We start from the raw sequence: 22,310 nt of genomic DNA, 5'->3' as shown, positions 1-22,310 counted from the left end.
AGCAATGTCCAAAATTATGGTAGAAGTGATAAGGTAAGTAAAGAAAGGCTGCTGCTTTCAAGCATGGGACCTGCCCAATGATGCCACCATAGAAATACATTGCAGAAATTAGGCATAATATTGTAGAATACTCTGTGATGATCAATAGTGTATATAAAATTGTCCAATAAGCTCAACCTGCAGATCATTTTTTAAATTGCCACTTTTTTGTTTCTATTACAGAAAGCTTTTATCAAAAAGACTATTTTATATAAAATACAAAAGCTTGATCAAACACAATCCATGATAAATCATCTAAAAGTTTCATTCCCTGTTGAAAAAATCCACAATAAAAAGTGATTTTATTCACTATAAAAAGTGACTTTATTATTCCAGAGTATTTAAGACACAACCACAATTAAAAGAACCAGATATAAGAAAAAGGCTTGTTGAAAGGGAATGCTCAGTTTCTAGTGATCTTATCTATGATTGTGAATAACTTGGTTATCAATCCTTTTACTGACCTTTTAATGCACATATCTAGAGCAGTATTCCCCAACCTGCTGTCCTCCAGATGTTTTCCATGATGGCTGGGGCTGAAGGAGTTGTCCCAAACATCTGGAGGCCACCAGGTTAGGGAAGGCTGAATTAGAGTATTGGTGGGACACAAAAGCTATAACAACTAAATCTAACAGGGATTTTCAAGGTAATCTACATTGAAAAGGCACATAGTTATAAATTTCTTTTTTGTGAAAGCAATTAACTTGTAGACTTTTTCTTTTCCATGTTTATTTCTTCTTCCTTCTTCCTTTCCAGGTAAGATTTAATAATGTCATTCAGTCGCTGCTCACATTGGCTAACATGCTGTAATCCATTTTTTCTTCCTGTAGCAGAACAGTATAATTATATGTTAAAGCTTCAGTCTTGGTTTTTAATATTTAGCCTCTAAACAGAGTGGCCTAGATATAAAGAATCTGTACACCTAAGAGAGGTTTGGAGTTGGTTTTCTTGAATAGCAGTCTGCCATGTCTGTTAAAATCTGTCTTGAGGGGAAATGAAAAGCAATCTCAGGGCAGGGTACAAGAAAAACAACACTACCAGAGCATGACAAAGGAGGAAACAAAGCATAGTACTAATATCCCAGAAAAGACACAGTAATGTAAATACCAGACTCAGATACTAATAATCCCCGAAAGACTGGGTGCCATAAATCCATTAAGAGCCAACTAAGACTGCAATAAGATCCTCCGTGGTGCAGAGTGGTAAGCGGCGGTAACGCAGCCGAAAGCTCTGCTCATGGCCAGAGTTCGATTCCAACGGAAGGAGGAAGTCGAATCTCAGGTGAAAGGGGTCGAGGTCCACTCAGCCTTCCATCCATCTGTGGTCGGTAAAATGAGTACCCGGCGTATGCTGGGGGGCAAAGAAAGGCCGGGGAAGGAACTGACAATCCCACCCCATATACACGGTCTGCCTAGTAAACGTCGCAAGACGTCACCCTATGAGTCGGAAACGACTTGCACTACAAGTGCGGGGACACCTTTACCTTTTTAAGACTGCAATTCTAAGCACATTTATTTGGAAATATTTGAAATCAGTGTGTGACTTACTTCAAAAACATGTTTAGAATCAATAGAACAGTTACAATAGTTAGTCACGCACTACACTATTTTTATTGCTGAGAGCAATAGCGCAAAAACTAACATTTAAAAAGTTTTCTACTTTACCTGCACAGTGCTGAATGACATGTCCCCATAGTTTGTTCTTTCTTAGACAGTTAAGATTTCCCACTATTAATAAATGCCTCTTCCCTCTTGTCAGTGCCACATTCACTCTCTTTTCTGAATCAATGAAGCCAACTTGTCTTGTCCTTACACAAGATAATACAATGATTTCCTTCTCTGCTCCTTGAAAAGCATCAACAGTGGACACCTGGACAGCTTTAATTTGGGAAGCATCTGAATGTACAGCATTAAGCAAGTTACAAATCTGCAAACAAAACCAGATCAAGACAATGATTTTATAGTTTTGCAAATTATTAAATGAATTAAAATATCTACCATGTTGAGTTTGCTCACAACAGAGATACTTGAAAAACGTAAATATTAAGGTTCTTTATGACTAGCCACACATTTGTATTATCATGACTTTTCTAACACACAAAATCCAAAACTGAGAAGACTATCACATTACTGAAGTATGACATTTTTTCTGCTTATTGATGAACCATGAGAAATTGCAGTCTGTCTAATAAAATGAGGGTAAGCTTTAATTAATCTGTAATTAGTTTTGAATGTAATGAGGCTTATTAAAGTTAGGAGGTCTAAATAAGACTGATTTATTTGAAAGATAAAATTTCTTGTTGGAAAAAGGCAAATTAAAATTTACACTAATACTGTACTGGTAAATATTTTATTGAAATGTGTAAAACATACCTTGCTCATTTGTGATTTATAGAGGGTTATTACTCCAATCATGGCTCCTTCTATGCCACTAGCAATCAGAGACTGGATTAATTTGACAGTGAAAAATGATTCTGCCATATTGTGGAAGCTGTTGTCTTTTTCCACCTAGAGAACAAGAAACAGATATGAAACCATGCAATGCAAGAAAGCCAGTGAGATGTCATCTGGCCCACTTTTGGGAAGAAACTTTATTCATAATAACTTAGGTGTAATTTTCACGTTACTTTTGTGATATGGCTACCATTGAAATACTGAATCATATGGGTTTGAATGATGTGGAATGCTGTATACATGTGTGAAGAAGTTGCCCACATAGGGAGAAGTCATTTTAACTACGTTTGTTCAACCACATGAAATTAAGTAGTTCCAATGATATAGTTAAAGTCTCTCTGCCCAGTATGGGAGCTACTTCAAAGATAAAGTTCCCTTCTCCCAACTGGAGTTGCTCCCTGCCGAAAGCAGAGCTTGAAGTCAGCACTGATCAGCTGATTGGCACTGACTTCAAGCCCCATTGTGATCTTCGTTTGCAGCGTGGCTTGAGTTCCAGCTGCACTGCAAAGGAAAAATGGGTCATCCAACATAATGGTGATCTCACGTGATTGACAGGTGGGCAGCTCTGCCTCTGCCCACCTGTCAAAGTGACCCACCAGGGCGTGTGAAATGTGGAGAAATACTGTATATATGCTTGCTTATGTTTGTGTTGAAGAAAAAAGTATATTCTGTGATCTCTGTCACTGTCATGAGGCCTTGTGTTGTTACATGCTTGCTTAGCAGTGGCTGCTTGGTGACAAGTTCTAAGAGGAGAGAGACACAATTGCTTCAAGATTTTATTAGATGGGTCTTGGAGCAGGTGAATTCATTATGATTGGCCTGGGTGACAGCAGACTCTGATTGGTGGGAGATTGTCACTCTGATGGGTGGGAGATTGTCAGGAGAGTCAGCTGGGAGTTGAGGAGATGGTGGATGAGGATAGTGTGACAAATAAGACCATAGAATAGCTGAGGGAAGAACTGAGAATACCCAGTGTGCTGATAATACTTGTCTGAGGAAGATCAGGATAAGGGAGCTGGTGACTGAGTTGGTCTGAGAGGCTGTTCTGTGAAAAAGTCTTACCAGAGGAAGTGACAACTGGGTTTTTTTTTAAGTTGGCTAAACTGTCCAAGCAGCCAGGAGCACAACCAGAGGAGCTTTGGGGTACAGAGGCAAATTGGCCCCAGTAGCTGGACCGTGTTGTGGGAGTATTTAGCTACGGTGGAGGTTTAGAGAAATTGGCCTGATTAAAAGCCACTTACAGGCTGCTTTCAGAAACAGTGTCCTTTGAGTCTTTAGAAACTGTCAACAAGCATGCAATATAAGTATAAGTATCCCCTTATGTAAATAGTATCTCAATAAACCAACAGTCTTAATCTAAGGTTTAACCTGTCTCCAGTGATGGTGTCTGTCTATATAGTAGCCTACTATACACACTACTAGGAGGTTTTTAAGGTATTTGGGTGAATTGGTGGCAGTGGAAAATTAAAGAAACCAGGGTTCATATAAAGTGAGGCTGAAGGATGGGGTATCCCCAACGGAGAACTAAGGAGCTGGCCTTTTGGGCCGAAAAGGTTCTTAACTCCTGAGCTAGATGGAAAATAACTGATATAAAATCAGCCTTCAACATTCCTAAATTATCTTGTAACCACATGTAGATCATCACAGGTGACTTCAAGTAAGTGTGGCATTCATGTAGAATTTTTGCAAGGCAGTCCCATGTTTGGTTGGAATCAATGAGACTTTCTTCCAAGTAGGCATATTTAAGTTTGGGATGAAGGATTTAAGCCTCAAAAAGAATTGTGGCCTACATATTGAACATCCCTAATATTGTGTATAAAGAAAGTATATTTCAACCCCAAAACAGAAGTTTAAACATTTTCTAACAACAATGCATTGTCCAAGCCTCAATTCAAGTAAAAAGATTTCAACGGTCAAAATATTGATTAGCTGACTGCATAAGGAATTGGAAAAGCTTTGGAAATAAAGTCCTGGGAAAGCGGGAGCTGGACAGCTCTTTAGAAAAGCCTGTGCAAATAAAAGAACAAAGGGGATAGGCAGATGTTTCAGGCAAATTTATAGAGGATAAGTCTATTAATGGATATTAGTCACAATGGCAATATGGAATCTTCAGGTTCAGAGGCAGCATGCGACTAAATGCCAGCTACTGAAAAGCAACAACAGTAGACACTATTGTCCTCTTATATTGCTATATAAACTCTCTATTGTACCTTCAACATTAAGGAAGTTTCAAATCCAAAACTGTTATCTTAGTTTGTAACCAACTTGTACCAAAGAATTCAGCAGTGCTTTACCAATTCTAAAACACATTAATTTAAAATTAATGTAACAGTAATATACATTAACAACATACCTGCTCTAAGCCATTAACATTATAGAAGCAAAGTGTTGGCAACCAGTCCATGAGAGGGCTTCGGTCCACTTCTGAAATACCATCCAACAGATTTCCCTCATAAAATAGGTCATTGGCGATGGCAGAGATAGCAGGGTGACAACGATACTGTGTCCTAAGCAATATTGGCTCATGTCCCTGTGAATTTGTAACGGGGGGAAAAGGAAGTGAAAATAATTGAAAGGGCTGCTGTCAGACAGTACTATATCAATACTATAAAGTGTCTAACAAAACTCTACCAGTTTTCTCTCCCCTGATATCCCAGGTCTCGCTATGGAGAGGGTCTATCTTTCACACTAATACAGAGAAACTTATAGAACGACAGAGAGAATAAAGTCAATGAGTGAAAAATAATTATAAAATGCCATTTTGTTTTTTTTATGGTTTGGACACAAGATTGGATTATCGACATCATTTGTATATACAATGTACTCCATGTTTGTTGATTAACTGTTCATTTTTCTGTATATTCTGAAAAATAAAAAAGATAATTATATAAAAAAATACTATAAAGTGTCTAAACCAGTGGTGCCCAACCTGGGGGCCATGACCCCCAGGGGGGCTGCAAAATAATCCGGGGGGAAGTAAATGATTTTTCTTTTAAAAAAGTCTTCCCTCCCTGGATGCTGTCTGGTCCCCATTGTCGCTGCAGATGACACCTCCCCCTTGCTCCAAAGAAGAGGGGAGGACTTTTGCTGAAGCAGCAGGGTGTCGTTCAGGTGCTCTGAGGGCAGGTGTCTGCCTATAAAACGTGGCAGACGCTGAAGGAGGCTGAGGGCAGAGCTACCAGGAAGAAGAGGAAACTACTATCACCGATTCTCATCATCTCGCACTGCCACTGCTGATGACACCCTTGTTCAGAAAGAGAGGACTTCTCATGAAGCAAAAAGAAGCAAGGCTGCAAGGAAAGACTGTTTTCTCACTTCCTTCCTGGTAGCCGATCTGCCTGCCTTTTTTGGCTTCTGCTTTGCTGCCACTTCCTTTTAAAAATTATTCTTATTTGCAAGGCCACCCAGATCTCGCCTTCAGCCCAGACAGAGCCAAGTAGTGAGGAAGCGCAGGACTTGCTCACCCTCCATTTGTGAGGCTACACCAGCGTCCCTCCTTTATTCCACCTACATTTGCCCCCCCCCCAGTCTCTCTCCAAGTTGCTGCAGCAGTTGAGGGCTTCCCCCCCATGTGCTCAAATATATGCACACCTGCAGATGGGCAGGGGTGTTTGTGTGCGCGCGCTGATCTGTCTTGTGCTCCACTCTCATTTCCCAGGTGCATGCTAACCAAGTCATCAGTTCTGACGATCATCCCAAGCCCTAAAAGCACTAACCCCCTCCTCAATCTGTGCACCTTGTTGTCTGCAGTGCACAATCTAGCATCCCCATCACCAACACGTTGCTGCTTCTTGGTTATTATTAGAAAGGAAAGAAAAGAAAGCTCAGGTTGGCTTTGGCCGGGATCCTGGTATTGCAGCAGAAATTTATTTATTTATTCATTATTGCATTTATATCCCACCTTTCCTCCAAGTTGCTCAAGATGGTGCACATGGTCCCCCCCCTTCCATTTTATCCTTACACAGACCCTGTGAGATAGGTCATGCTAAGAGACTGTGTTTGGTCCAAGGTCACCCAGTGGGCTTCATGGCTGGGTGGGGATTTGAACCTGGATCTTAGTGCAACACCGTAACCCACTGGTCTTGGGAGACAGGACTGTACATCTTCAGACTGTGTGTGTGTGTGGGGGGGGGATACCAATTTGATTGGACCTTTGCATTAAGAAAAGAAAGGAACACCTCCCTGTCTGCAGGGAGCTTTTTATGGAAAGGGATATTTGGAGATATGATTTTGCCATGTACCATTTTTTCAATTAACAGAGACCAACATTCCAATTAGCGGGGGGGGTGGTCATGAATTTTTTTGAGCTTACAAAGGGGGTCCCATACTCAAAAAGGTTGGGAACCACTGGTCTAAACCTTTTTTTATATCTTTTGATGACATTTTGGAGAGTAAATTGAAATAACTGTTCTTGTGTCAGATTTATAGCCACAGATTGTGGGTTCAATCCACGAGGTGCCAGGCAAGAGGGTGGACAAAAGGTGACTCTTCCATTCCTCCTCCTAATGGCACATTCTAGGAAACCCTCTCCTACGCATGTCAAGATCCAGGGACCTTGCTGAAGTGGGCTGAGAAGGAAATATCTAAAAAATATTGCCCCCCCCCGCTTCCTTGTCAGCCCACCCCATTCAGCAGGAACTCTTCAGGAGTGGGTTTCCAGGATGTTGTTGTGGGACAGAAAGGCCAGGAAAGTCACCTTCCACTGGTGTTTCTCTGAATCCCATCCTGAGCTTGGCAAGTCTAAAGAAACAATTAGAACCAGAGCAGCATCAAAAGTCAGTAGAAACATCAAAAATTCTAAGTATGCAAAACTTTCTAAGCTTTTTCTCTGATGTAGTATTATGGTGACATTTTTAAAAAATCACTATTTTTAAATAACTAAGGGGGTTGTCAGACAGATTTCAGACAAATGTCCCCCCATCAAAAACAAATTGATACAATCCTCACATGATGCAGATGGATGCCCCCGACAAAACCTAGAAGACTTTTGTCTTATCTTCAACTGAGTAGCAGTCAGACCAAGAGGAGGAAACAGACCTACATCATACTCAAAGTACTTAAGGTGGGTTTTTTTTTTACAAGAGACAGTTGTTTCATATACCTCAGCAATGACACTCAAGACAAGGAATCAAAATCACACATATAGCCCCTGTTCTGAAATGATACACTGGTACTCCTGGTCCAACCTAGGAAATGCAATAGACTCCTGTAAGGGTCTCTGCTGAAGTATAATTTACCGTCCTATTGGAGTACTTTTAGAAACATTACATTTATTTGAGCATAGCACAACAGTGGAACTGAAAATCAATGCTGGTTTTCTGGAAAGATCACTAAGCATATCCTGACAGGAATCTAGTATCCCACTTGTGAGATATTTCCACATGACTGACTTAGCAATCACATTTATCTTGTGTAGATTTTCCTAGAACTCATTCTAAAAGCAATCCTATAAAGGTAAACAGAAGATAGTTATCTTTTAGGTATCTACTGACAGGAAATAATAGATGTTTCTATAAAAAGCTGGGCAAACAAAGTTAAGAAACCAAAGTTCAGCCAAATAACAAAGTTAGCATCATAGAAAGAGTACCTTTTTCAGGATGAATAATAGTACATACCATCAAACAGAGTCTATCAAAGAGGGTTTGCTCCAAACTATTACTATGTGCACTTTCAGATCCCTGAATGGTGGGTGGTAGCTGCTTAGGATCTCCAACCAGAATCAGCTTTTCACACTCAAACCTGCAAACACACACCCATACACGTTTGGCTATCATACATTATTTCTTTTATTTTAAAAATGCATATGCTACCTTTTACGGCCCTCCGTGGCACAGAGTGGAAAGCAGCGGTAACGCAGCCGAAGCTCTGCTCACGGCCGGAGTTTGATTCCAGCGGAAGAAGTTGAATCTCCGGTAAAAGGGGTCAAGGTCCACTCAGCTGTCCGTCCATCTGTGGTCAGTAAAATGAGTACCCGGCATATGCTGGGGGGTAAAGAAAGGCCGGGGAAGGAACTGGCAATCCCACCCCATATATACGGTCTGCCTAGTAAACGTCACAAGACGGCACCCTAAGAGTCGGAAACGACTCGCAGTATAAGTGCGGGGACACCTTTACCTTTATGCTACCTTTTATCCTAGGGTTTTGGACCAACTGTATCATTATATGCAAAGATGTTTGTGCCTAAAACAAAACAATATCATTAACAATGCTGTCTTTGGCTTACAGGGATCTAAGCTTTCATCTTTCCTTTTTTAAAAACTGGACAACTTCCCACCAAATGTAACCTCTCCTAAGCATCATGAATTCCAACAGAAGGGAGCTAGATATGTGTTGAACTCTCCCACTAAAAATCACCAGGACTTAAAACTGCTAAAATGTGCCTGGACTGTGACCAGTTACTTGCCCTCACGGTTGCAGTAATAAATCTTCTCAGCCACTTATCTCAATCACTTTTATTTATTTATTTATTTGTTTGTTTGTTTGTTTCATTTATAAACCGCCCATAGCGAGTAGCTCTCTGGGTGGTGTACAAAAAAGTTAAAATACAAAGTATCACAATAAAATCAGCCTACAAACAATGAACACAAGCAGCAACAAAAGTAAGTAGAAAATTTAAAATTATAACATTAAATGCTTAAAATGCCTGGGAGCATAGCCAGGTCTTAACCTGGCGCCGGAAAGATAGAAGCGTCGGCGCCAGGCGTACTTCTTCGGGGAGGCTGTTCCACAGTTCGGGGGCCACTACAGAAAAGGCCCTAGATCTAGTAACTGTCCTCCGGGCTTCCCGATGGGTTGGTACCCGGAGGAGGGCCTTAGATGCTGAGCGAAGTGACCGGGTAGGTTCATAGCTGGAGAGGCGTTCCACAAGATATTGCGGTCCCACGCCGTGTAAGGCTTTATAGGTCAAAACCAGCACCTTGAATCTGGCTCGGAAACAGATGGGTAGCCAGTGCAAAAGGGCCAGAACAGGTGTTATATGCGCTGACCGGCTGGTCCTCGTCAGCAGTCTGGCTGCTGCGTTTTGCACTAGCTGGAGCTTCCGAACTGTCTTCAAGGGCAGCCCTACGTAGAGCGCATTACAGTAATCCAGCCTAGAAGTTACCAGAGCATGAACAACTGAGGCGAGGTCATCCCTGTCCAGATAGGGGCGTAGCTGGGCTACCAGCTGAAGGTGGTAGAACGCGTTCCCTGCCACCGAGGCCACTTGCGCCTCAAGAGACAAGGAAGGATCGAAAAGAACCCCCAGACTACGAACCTGTTCCTTCAAGGGGAGTGTAACCCCATCTAGAACAGGGTAAACATGCACCATCTGGGCAGGGAAGGCATTCACCAACAGTGTCTCAGTATTGTCTGGATTGAGTCTCAGTTTATTAGCTCTCATCCAGTCCATTATCGCGGTCAGGCAATGGTTCAGCACATCCACAGACTCACCTGTAGAAGGTGAAAAGGAGAAATAGAGCTGCGTGTCATCAGAAAGCTCCTGATGACGGCACCCAGAGGCTGCATGTAGATGTTGAAAAGCATGGGGGACAAAACCGACCCCTGAGGGACTCCACAATGGAGAGTCCAAGGTGTCGAGCAATGTTCCCCAAGTACTACCTTCTGGCGACGATCCGCCAAGTAGGAGCGGAACCACTGCCAAGCAGTGCCTCCAACTCCCAACTCTGCGAGTCTCCCCAGAAGGATACCATGGTCGATGGTATCAAACGCCGCTGAGAGATCAAGGAGAATCAACAGAGTCACACTCCCTCTGTCCCTCTCCCGACAGAGGTCATCGTACAGGGCGACCAAGGCTGTTTCAGTGCCAAAACCAGGACTAAAACCGGATTGAAACGGATTTTTCATATCCTACCCAGCACTGACCCACCCCTAGTCCACATTGGGGGGTCCTAGGTTCCCCTTCCATGTGTGACAAAAATATTTGAATATACACACATTCAAAATGGCAACATTTCAAGTTCTGCATGTACATGCTTGGACCACTTATTGGAATTCAGAAAACTGGTGAAGAAGACAGCTACATACTTTATTCCAATAACATCATTTGAATGTTTTTAAGAGTCGATTCCATTCACTGCTGCATAAAATCTTTAGTCAACCCATGGTGACTAAACAATTTTCTCAAGATCATAAAAAGGCTTATAAAAGTCATTCACCTTTTTTTTTTAAAAAAAAAGATGTTTAATATGTTTTGTTTTTAATATGTTTAAGATATTTTTAATATATCGTCATTTGTTTGCCGCCCTGGGCTCTTTCTGGGAGGAAGGGCAGGATATTTATTTATTCATTCATTCACCTGGTTAATGGTGATGAGTAAAATAGCAATCACGCAGAAAAAGTCTTCGTTCCATTTTCCCCTTTCATACTGTTGATATGCCACAAATGACTGACACATGTATGTATGGCTAAGGGGTGTCAAAAGAGACAAACAGATAACTGCATACATAAACTCCCAAATAAAAGAGCATGTTTCTGGGTTACTCATTTTTGTGAATTTATTCAGAATGTTGGCTACTGAGTTGTCTCACCATTAAGTTCTATTAAGCTCTATAACATCTGAATCAGGAGAGGCTGTGAATGCTCTGGATCGATGTCTGAGTGCTGTAGTGGACTGGGTGAGGGCCAATAAACTGTGCTTGAATCCTAGGAAGATGTAGGCTCTTTGGGTAGGTGGTTCTCATGTCTGGGAGATAGGCAAGTTACCTGTTCTGGATGGGGTCACACTCCCTCTGAAGGACCAGGTCCACAGCTTAGGGGTACTCCTGGATTCATCTTTGCCACTAGAGGCCCAAGTACCCTCTGCGGCTACGAGTGTCTTTTAGCAGTTTTATCTAGTTTGTCAGCTATGGCCATTCCTCAATAGGCATTGCATGACCATTGTAGCCTATGTGTTGGTAACCTCAAGAATGGATTACTGCAATGCGCTCTATGTGGGGCTGCCTGTGGCCCTGGTTCAGAAGGTTCTGCTGGTGTAAAATGTGGCATCCAGACTGTTGATGGGAGCACATGGCCGACAATATGTGACACCACTTTAAAAAACATTGGCACTAGCTGCCCATCCACTACCGAGCCAGTTTCAAAGTGCTTGTATTAATTTACAAAGATGTGAACAACTTAGGTCCAGGGTATCTTAGGCACCACCTGCACCCTTAAATCACTGAGATCAGCTGCAGGAGTGGCTTTGGTCCACCCCTGAGTTGGTGAGGCTCATTTAACACTGACACAAAATCAAGCCTTCAGTGTCATCAGCCAGTTCTCTGGAATGGTCTGCCAACAGAGGTTCAGTAGGCGCCTTCTGTTTTAACTTTTAAATGCCTGCTGGAAACTTTCTGTTCCTCAGCCATGTGCAGGCAATTAAGAAGATATCTTTTTGCAGTGGTTGACCATTGTTTTTACTGTCTTTTTAATTATTTTTAGTATAGGGCCTTTTTTTCCTTGTTGTAAACCACTTTGATGTTTTTTAAATGAAATAGCAGTATACAAATACATTTATAAATAAATAAACAAGTTAAAAACCATAACAGCAAACAATTTATTTCTACGTCACTTTTCTGCTTGCATACTCATAGCCGCTTTATAGCATAGCATAAACAATAATCAATATAAAAATTAAATAAGAAATTCAACAATGGATTAGTTGTAACATAAAAAGTAGTAATACCTTGCAACAGGAAGGAGAGATGCAGGTTCTGTCATCTGACTGCATTCATCGAGAACTACTATAGGAAACTTAAGATTTTTCATGCAAGAAAATGGGCAGGCAGCACAGGTAGCTCCCACTACCCTCACCTATATCACAGGGATGGGTGGATAAGGGGAATAAAATGTATTTAAAGTCATCTGCATAGCTACAAAACCACTTGGTATCTTTCATATATCCGTAAATTCTGCAGTCAAAATTCACAGTTCTAAGGCTTAAAACAAGTTACTTTTAGGGCTGAACCTTTGAGATATTTTCTCAGTTTAGAAAGCTTACATTGGTCAAGCGTCATAGCTGTTCATTGCTATAATGCACACATTTAAAGAATCTGTTTTAGGGACTTCCGGGAAGGGTGACTTCGCTTGTGCCTGCTTTTGAGACGGGCTCCCGCCTCAAAAGAAGCTTATTCAGATATAAATCAGTCAGAACATTTTTTTTTGACTGATGAAATTTCTCCCGGGCAGGGAGAAACGTAGAGATCAACCTCAAAAGCCTGTTTTTGTTGGGAGGACTGGATTTCATTAATTTATGAGAAAAGGTCCAGCCAGCAATGCCGGATGGACTTCCGAACAAGCTCTATCTGATTAATGCGATACGTTTATCTTTTCTTCAAAGAGAAAACGGACTAACAGGCAAGCACCCTTCTTTCTATTATTTTTTTTAATTGGTTTAAATTGTTGCAGCAAAAAGAGATTTGTCAAATGAATCAGCTTTAAAGAACTTCTGGGTGAGCTATAACTCTTCTCTGTTATTCACGAAATTAATAGCTTATCTCTGTTTCTATTGCAAAAAGCTGTCCTGGAAGTGCATTCTAAAGATATAAACAGAAGAGGGATTTCTATTCCGAGGAACATTATATTGTCTGGGACTATTCTCTTTTTGGTCTATTTTATTTTGACGAATCTGCTTCTTCACGACACCACTAACTGTTTTGATGCTGGGAACTAAATTTGTTTTGTATTCTTGAACATAGAGAGATAAGGCAGGCTGCTCTGTTTATACTGTGATGTCATCAAGCCTGGAATATTAACCCAATTGTTGCTGAAATAAGAAGTGGTTCTTCTTTATTTTTGTTTTGTTTTGTTTTCGTGGTTTTAAAAATGGCAATCAAGAAAGTGGCTGAGAATCTGGAAGTAATTATGTTTCAGAAAATAATGGATGAGATTGAGATAACGAAACAAACCCTGCGACAGGGCAGTAAGGAGCTGAAAATTGAACTGAGCAAAATGACGCAGGAGCTTAAAGAAATAGGGGATCCTGTGAGAGAGGAGAATGAGATCAGAGATGAGAAAAGAAAAAATAAAGGGAAGATACAAGCCCTGGAGATTGGAACAAATGTGGAATTGGAAAAAGATCTGGAGTTTATGGATTTTAGAAATAAAATCTACTGTTTGGAATTTAACGTTATCTCTGAAGAAATTAATGAAGATATTAGAGATAAAGTTATCAATGGCTTGGATAACCTTCTGGACTGGAATGACGTGATGGAGCTTGATATAGAGAAAATCTATGGAATTAACTGCAGCCATGTGACAATGGAAAAACTCTCAAGAGATGAGCCAGTGCATTTTGTAAAAAAGAAGAACACAGATATGACTTTACAACAATTTTTCAGCAACTTATTCAGAATCGATGGCAAGAAAATATTTGGGATAGAGGAAATTCCCATCAGACTCTTATTATATGACTATGGCTATGACAGCAAGATTATTATGGAATACTGATAATGGAAGATTGGACACTGAAATTACTGGACTTAACAGGACTATTGAAGATGGAAGATGGAATTAATATGGATAATGGAATAATGGCTATTGAAATTATTGGACCTAACAAATTTTGATGAGATGGATTAATCGATATGTTTATTTGGACTATGGTTATGACAATAAGATTATTATTATTATTAACGAGATGGATTAATCGACATGTTTATTTGGAGAAAAATTGATAGATATATTTCTTAAAGAATTGAAACCTCTCTTTGACTTTTTGTGGAAAGAATAAAGTAATGTTTATGAGATTTGATGATTAATTAAGATAACTACTGGAGGAAAGTGATTTTATAATATAATTTAAGAGACAGGATTGTTATATATTGTAGACCTATAACTGATTTGATCTGCGACAAATGGGAAGTCAACATTTTATTTTTTTGTTTAATCATTTTTGTTTTGTTTTGTTTTTTGTCTTTGAATGTTTTATGATTTTGTTTTGTATGTTTTATGAAAATTTGAATAAAAATTATTGTAAAAAAAAAAAAAAAAGAATCTGTTTTAGGGCACTTTGCCCTCCCATCAGGAGGATTAGGAAGGGGTGCATCACATGCTTCATCTAAGAATAATTTTAGCTATGGCCAGACTTTGCAAAAATACTTTGCCTGTTTGATTTGTACGTATAAAAGTGATACATTCCACACCTCATCCTATGATCTGTTACTATTTGTGGTCCTCTTCCAATACTACTATCCACCCCCACACAAAAGACTCTGTCATTAGAGAGGAACAATTTTTTGCATGAGTAGCCTGCACTTTAGTCTCGTACTGTCATTCTTCCTAAGAATAATCTCAACCTCCACCCACTTCATTATCACAATCTTAATGGTACATTTGCACAACAGCAGTTGTGCACCCATTCACGTTAAGGCCAAACTAGATATGACGTTATCCACATATTTCGCCCTTATGTTTTTTAAAACAGATAGCAGGTGCTGGGATGGGATGGGAAAAGACAGAGACAAACTGAATTGTGGCATGGGGAAGGGACCATGGCTCAGTGGTAGATCACATGTTTTGTATGCAAAAGGGTCCAAGTTTAACCCCCAGCTTCTACGGGTAAGGCTGGGAGAGACCAATGTCTGAAAACCTGGAAAGCTGCTATTAGTGTCAACAATACTGAGCTAGACTGACCAAAGGTTTCACAGAGCACAAGGCAGCTTCTGCTATATTCACATTTTGCCACAACTATGATCCTTATCCAAATCAATTCTGGTTTAGGCAGACTCTCCCTTCCCTCTGTGATTGGTTAAAAAAGATCAGTAAAGGAAGAAGAGTTACATAAGGGCTAAATATGTGAATAATGTCAAGTCTAGTGTGGCCCTTGAATACATGTTAAATGTATCTGTTAATTTATTTTAGCAAAAGATCCAGCTGCTTTGTGATCAAGGCTTCTTCACGATTCCGTCTTAAGTTCCCTCCTTTTTCAAGGAATATGCATCATATTTTTTGGAAATGTGAAAATTCTGCATTTCAGAATTTCCCCATAATTTGGATTGTATCCAATGATTGCATGAGTAGAAGGCAGTTTGTGCAACTACTCTCTCTCTCTTCTCTGCAGCCCCCTACACCCTAGAAATCCTCTCCAGAGAGTTGGGGGAGGCCTAAACATTGGGGCTCTGTCATAAGGGGCTGCAGTGTGAGAGGAGAAAATTGTTCCATATCAAGTGGAAGGATCTTGCTCCTACAACAGCTCCACTGGTCCAAGATCCCTCTACTCAATTTTGGATAATTCACCCCTTGCATTACAGCCCCATATGACATAGCTCCCATCATTCAGACCCACCAATCCTCTGGATAGGGTTTTTTGGGGTGGTACGGGGGGGAGGAAGGGAAGAAAAAAATGGTCACACAAGCTTCCGTCTACTCACACCACCATTGGATGCAACTGGTTTTATTCCACCATCATTGTACATACTACAGTACTTCTATATCTTATTTCACCTGTTGAAGGAGACCTTTGTTGGTGCCCAGCTTATAGTGTTCAATGGTTTTTCTTACATAGACCTTTTCTGCTGGGGTTAAATCATCCTTCATCAGACCAAGCAATTCTTTCAGTTGCTCATGTTCAGGTCCTGAGCCAGCATGCAAGCTTTAAACATATACAATTGTTGAGAATAATATTGAATGAAAACAGCATAGTTATGCTAAGATACATCTGTACAAAATACCTTCTGCTTCCAGTTTAGTTTGGTGCTGTAATGTAGACGTAGGTCCCTAACAGAGACAGCAAAACACACCATGTGCCAATGCTGTAATGAACTGATTGTTTCAATGGTGCTTCATGTAAAAAGAAAAATCCTTCCTATGCATTCCAATTTAGCATGCCAGGGAGTAGATTATGCTAGACTATACTTTTGTATCTGCAGGCACATTTTATATGAAGAAGCATTCAACCATTCTGCAGTAATACAGCCCAGAGACACCTTATTTAAAAATGTATACCTCCTATCAGCAGTTGCTTTCAGAATGGCTTATAAAAAATAAAGCAAGCAACATAATTTTAAAAAATCAAGATGACAAAACAGCAGTACAGCACAACATGTAATACACGCAGACAATTAAAACCAAACTCAGCAGACATTTAAAACGACCCAGGGTGGGTGGGTGGAGGAATAAAAAGGCCCTTTGTCTGGTAGAAAGACAAAGCAGTAGGCATCAGATGAACCTCCCTAAAGAAAGAATTTCAAGGATGGGGTGTCATTACCAAGGCCTTCTCTTCTATCACCACCTGCCTAACCTCAGAGTATGGAGTGGGGACACAGAAGAGCATCTGATGATAAATGCAGTGCACATGTGGAACAAGTACTATTCCAGTTCTAAGTGTCAGGAAGAATTAGGCCTGGTTCAGATTTCTGATAGTCCCTCATGGCCACCTGTAGGAGGGCAAGGGACTAGTGGGGTTCACATGGAGGAGCTGATTGTTATCAACCTACATCTCCATGTCAAGCCTGTAGATTAGTCCATGTGATTTGTACAAACCTAGTGCCTTGAAAAAGCCACACAAATTGTGTCTGCTTGTCAAGAAATCCCAAATTAAGTTTTAATGGGTATTGTCTAGTGTATTCTGCCATTTGTATAGTAATGTATTTGATGCAGGAAGTTTTCTGTCTGGTTTGCTGAAAGTTTGTTTAACTGTCACTTGGAGGTTTAACTGACAGCTGTGAGTTATAACTGTCAATATGCAAAAGAAGGATAGAAGATACACACATTTCAACTGGTGTCTGCAAGTTTATAATTTTCAGCTAGATAGTGTGATTGGCTGGGCTGGACTGGAGGGGCCAGAAGAAGTATATATATGGCTGAGTGCCTGTCAGTGGGGAGTTGGTTGGAGATGCTATTTGTGGAGTCAGACAAAAGTAGAAAAAGAAGACAGCAAAGGAAGAGGACTGGGGAAGAAAGAGGAAGACCTGAGAGGCAGGTGGAGTGGCTAGGCGATTGAAGACTTGCTGGGGATAGCTGAATCACTTGACTTAGGATGAACCGACAAGGGAGGACCTGTCTACACCACTGAGGGGAGAAGTGAGAAGCAGCTTGCAACGTTTGTCTCTGGTGACTGGTAAGAGTACTGGAGGGAAGATTTCCAGGGCAGTACAGCATGACAAGCCTGCACTTCAATAGGTCAGCTAAGGGTTTGAAAAAGAGGCTTCCAGCACAATCCTGTTATAGTTTTGGTTAGACTCAACTGGGGTGAAGAAAATAAAAGGGCAATTTGGCCAAAGGGTTTTAGTAGGGCAACTAGCTGCTTCCTTAAACCTGTCTTAGTTTAACAATAATACTTGAATATAAGGTGTTGGTATTTAAAGTGACAGTAGCAAACTAAGTGTATATGCATTTAAAGATACAATACTATTTTAAAGTAACCAGATAAGCTTGGGCACTTAATAATCTTGTAATAAATAAATGTAAATACTTTTGTTAAACATAATATCTGTATCTGGCTGGATTTGTACCATGGCTGTTCCCTACAATTATCAGGTTATTGGTAAGTTAAGAGTTCAGAGGGAACTAAGTGAGATTGAATGGCAGCGGTGGCACAGAATTGGGAGAACCACTGGTGTCAGAGTTGGGTTTTGTTTTTATAGAGTAAGTACTCTTCTCTTTACATTGCTGTTTGTATAGGAGGAACATCAAACAACTGGGGTTTTCATGCAATCACTACTTGGTCACAAACCCATTTTTCAGCAGGCAAGTGCAAGAGGCCAGTAAAGAGGCCGAACTGGGCCTTAGTCAGATTAAGGCTGCAGCCATTTCCATACTTAAACTCATCAGTATTATTTTGCTTCTATTGTTTTTCCACACACAAAAATGACAGCTAATGAATTTGACGTAATTGTTTTAAGATCTCAGTGTAGGTTGCATTTCATTAATTTTCAAATGACATGACAGCCAAAATATTCTATCAAATATCAGCAAACTGGCTAAAGATTTTAGGCATGTTACCTGTAAGGGAGAACTGGCTTAGCAATTTTTCTAATACTTCCCACTCTAATAAATTCTTCAAATCCAAGATCTAGTAGGCTGTGGGGGAAGCAATAAGACATTAGGATTTATTAAAATGAATTTTAACCCTTGTATTTTCATTTCATCTTTCCAAATTCTTAATACTCTACACATCAGTTTTAAAACAGGAATGTTCATGTGCAGACTCTGAGAATGTCAAACTGGAATGGGAAACTCTTTACTAATGGTAAGGATCCTGGAGATGATCTCCCTCCAACAATTAAATTGACTGTGCTGAGGAGTTAAATCTCTCTCCCCAGTGATTACTTCAGGGACAAAGGGAGCTTGAATCTTCTTTTACCTCTAAGGTAGCTGCGGGCAGGTGCTCTCTCTGGTGGACACTCTGAATTTCCCTTTCCATTAGTTTCTTTAATCAATCTCTTGCTGGTTCCCACTTGTACTTTCTAATCTCCCAGTTTGGCAGCTCCGATAGCTCCAATGGGTTAGAAATAGCTAATTTTTAAAGTTAATTTACAGATCCACTAGTTTACTAGATAATCTGAAATTAATTCAGCCTATTACCAGTCAAACTACAATTCAGGTAAAGAAATTAAAACTAAGGAAGCATCAGGAATAAATTACTTTGTATCTGAATTTTAATCAGAGTTTCTACATTTGTTAATCCTCTATTTATATGAACTTTTCTATCACTGCCTCTGCTCAGGTATTCTACCAAATTCCTGGAAAACTGCCATTAAATTATTAAAACTTTAAAATATAGATTTTACAATTATGGCAGTCAACCTATTAAACACAATGATAGTTCAGTATATACATCCAGATCTATAGGCTTTATTAAAGGAAGGTGTTTATCCAGTAATGTCAGGGGATAAACATTTTCAGAAAATTCTTCACTATTTTATAACTTCCTTGAAAGGTTGTTTTCACTCTTTCAGGTTTTTCCTTTCTACATTTTTTCTCATCAGCTTTCTGAGCCTTTTTAAAAAAATGTTTTCAATGCCTTGCTCTTTTTTGTAAGCCTCAACTTTTCTGCTAGCCTCTACAAAACAACCTGATGCTCACCATAATCTGTACAATCAGGATTGCATGTCTCTTTCCGTACTTCCGCCAAGTTATTTTTTTAAGGTTACCAGGTAGTCAGGCACTTTGGGCCAAATACAAGAACTCCAGTGTTATGAGAATAGTTTAATTTAGAAAGTGCTTTCTATACTCCTCTAATGTTTTAGGATAGTAAACAGAACACGGAAAGTGAAAGACCAGTTGCAATGGCCTACTCTGAAAAAGCGGGGTGGGGTTTGGGATCATGAGTTAATGATGCAAACATGTTATTGAATCACCCAAAGAAAAATGAAGCATCTCCTATACAGAACAGTATATACTTACCATAGTAGTACTCTGTCTACAGCAACATTTGTGGAAGAAGAGATTAGTACTTTCCATGGCACTGACCTTTTGCCATCAGTTGCTTCACTGGTTTCAAAAATCTGTACCAAGAATAAGATAACAATGGCCAGCAAATAACTTTTTCCAGATCCAAACACACCTGTATATGTAGATAAATCAAAGATTCAACATAAGTAAACACAAAATAATGCACAAAAATTCTAACCACATGTGCACCCATAGATCTAGCTAGATGTAACTAACTAAAGAGTAATTGGTATCATAGTAGCAAAGCTCACTAACAAAATCATCTTGAGTGTGCTATGATAGTGGAGGGTTTAGATAAAGCTTTTTCATAATCTCTGTCCTATGCTGATGCAGGGACTGGAGCATGCCTTTCCTCTCGGCCAGTAGCAACCGGACTCAATCCCTCCCCCTCTCTGCAACATCCCTTTCCAAGGCTTTCTGTTGTCAATAAGGATCCACACTTCTGCCTACTACTTTGGTGACAGAACAGGGAGTTCCGGGCCAATGGTGTGAGGATAGTCCATTAAATCAAAGATAGCACTGTAGAAACAAACCACTTAAGTTTATATAAAATAATTCACCATGTATCACTGTTATTGGAAGGGCTTGCTGTTTCCCCATTTCTGTATCAATTCCTTGTGATGTCATCATAGAACCTATCTGAATCAGTGCCATGGCCTGATCTTTATTTAGATTAAATGTCTGAATCATTTTGTTTGCTAGATTTATCGACATTTCTGCACTCAGGGCTCCAGAAGTTATTGTATTTGTGTTTAAGGCCGGTGGGTTAAATTTTCGTTTATTTATTCTGTTGCTAGAAGATACAGCTTTGAAAGGCCTAAAAAGTATAAAAGATCACAATATTCAGTACATTTAGAGAGACGTTATATAATTACATCTATATTAATTACAGGATTTTAATCAGAAGAGAATGAATGGGCAATATCCAACATTAATCATACTCCAAGCAGACCCACTGAAAGCAATGGACTTTAGTTACTTAAGACCATTAATTTCAGTGCATCTGCTTTGAGTATGACTTAGCTGGACATCACCCAATATATTTTTAAATGAAATTTATTTACATCATTAAATGTATGAATTCTACAAAAAAAGTATGATCTTTATGGTTTTACACACATTTCAAGTTGTTTTACTTGTTATCTAAATAGTCTTTCACCTTTTCCCCACATCAGTTCAATACTTTTTTGGAGGGGAGTGCAGAGATTTAATCGTCCAGGGTCGCAGGGGGTCATAGACTCGTTACTTTTGTGGGAGCCACTCAGCATGAAAAGGGAGCATGTTAGCCACTGAGAAGAGTCCATGTCCGGCGTTTCCCAACTAGTGGGCCACCAGATGTTGTTGGACCACAATTCCCATCTTTCCTGACCATTGGCAATGCTGGCTGAGGCTGATGGGAGTTGTGGTCCAACAACATCTGGTGGCCCACTAGTTGGGAAAGGCTGTCCTTGTCCTTTCATGCTGACTGCAGCCAATCAGTGAAAGGAGGTGAATCAGTCACTGAAAAAACTCTTCTCAGTAGCTAACACACAGATACCTCTTTCATGCTGATTGGCTCCTAGAGATATATGTTGTCATGGAGTGTGCACTCATGAGACATTAGGGAGAGCAAGGAAGATGAGGGAAAAGGGGGTGTGGCTGTGAGGTGGTATGGGGTGGCTATCATGAAGGGACTTTGCACTTCTGAATTTGCTACTACACTTCTGGGATATATGTGCACACATGACATCTAGTGGTGGAAATGGTTCTTTTCTTAAAAAAATTAATATTAGCCCAAATAATATCAACATAGCCTACTATGTTCGATTTTATAGATGGAAACTACACTAGAGAATCTCACATTTGCTGCCCTGGGCTCCTTCTGGAAAGAAGGGCACAATATAAATTTAATAAATAAGTAAATAAATATATAATAAAATTATTGTAGCTGTGCCAGTTCCATTTTCCACCTATATGTGCTTAAATTTTTTTTACAAAAATAAATTCATTCTAGTTTGATTTTTTCAAGTCTTCTTACTTTTTCAGAAAGTTCAGTGAATGTTTCATTGAGTTTAAATTATATATTCTCAATACAGTCTTATTTTGCATATTTCCACAGGGATATAAGGTTCCAATATTCATTTTACGCAGCACAGAAATATTATCCTTCTCCACCTTTTTCAAATGATGGTTAAAAAAACAAATTGAAATAACAATAGCAATAGCAAGACTACATACTCTTTTAGTAGATGCTCCATTATTGGTAAAGTGGCTGAATTGATGTTTTCCTCTATATTTCTCAAAGTTGTAAGTTCAGTGCTGACGTTACAAACTAGCAAGGCACGGGCAATCACTAGGGAAAAATGTTACAAGAGAAGGAAATAAATGAACTTGGCTACAGAAAATTAACACTTGTGTGAATGGTTTTTTAAAAAGGAAAATTGCAGCTTCAGGGGACTTAATTCTTTG

General features: G+C 39.8%; 1 protein-coding gene across 20 annotated transcripts in view; it reads right to left on the bottom strand.

The window, feature by feature from the left end:
* Positions 1–336: 336 nt before the first annotated feature.
* The window catches only part of ZGRF1 (zinc finger GRF-type containing 1), a 60,984-nt gene continuing 39,010 nt past the window's right edge, over positions 337–22,310 (bottom strand). For 19 of the 20 annotated variants that reach the window (XM_061585341.1, XM_061585348.1, XM_061585331.1 and 16 more), the window contains 11 exons: positions 22,080–22,194; positions 20,423–20,679; positions 19,815–19,974; positions 18,411–18,488; positions 15,912–16,059; positions 12,154–12,281; positions 8,108–8,231; positions 4,846–5,022; positions 2,412–2,546; positions 1,704–1,965; positions 337–863 (listed from right to left, as the gene is read on the bottom strand). In XM_061585341.1, coding sequence (XP_061441325.1) covers positions 739–863; positions 1,704–1,965; positions 2,412–2,546; positions 4,846–5,022; positions 8,108–8,231; positions 12,154–12,281; positions 15,912–16,059; positions 18,411–18,488; positions 19,815–19,974; positions 20,423–20,679; positions 22,080–22,194 — 1,709 coding nt within the window. In that variant the 3' untranslated portion in view covers positions 337–738. The remainder of the gene's footprint in view (positions 864–1,703; positions 1,966–2,411; positions 2,547–4,845; positions 5,023–8,107; positions 8,232–12,153; positions 12,282–15,911; positions 16,060–18,410; positions 18,489–19,814; positions 19,975–20,422; positions 20,680–22,079; positions 22,195–22,310) is intronic. The other variant, XM_061585343.1, reaches the window with a different exon arrangement.

Source organism: Rhineura floridana, chromosome 9, assembly GCF_030035675.1.
Source record: "Rhineura floridana isolate rRhiFlo1 chromosome 9, rRhiFlo1.hap2, whole genome shotgun sequence".
In the NCBI taxonomy this organism is placed as follows: Eukaryota; Metazoa; Chordata; class Lepidosauria; order Squamata; family Rhineuridae; genus Rhineura; species Rhineura floridana.
Note: the sequence above shows the minus strand (reverse complement) of the source record. Positions and strands in the feature narration are given on the sequence as shown.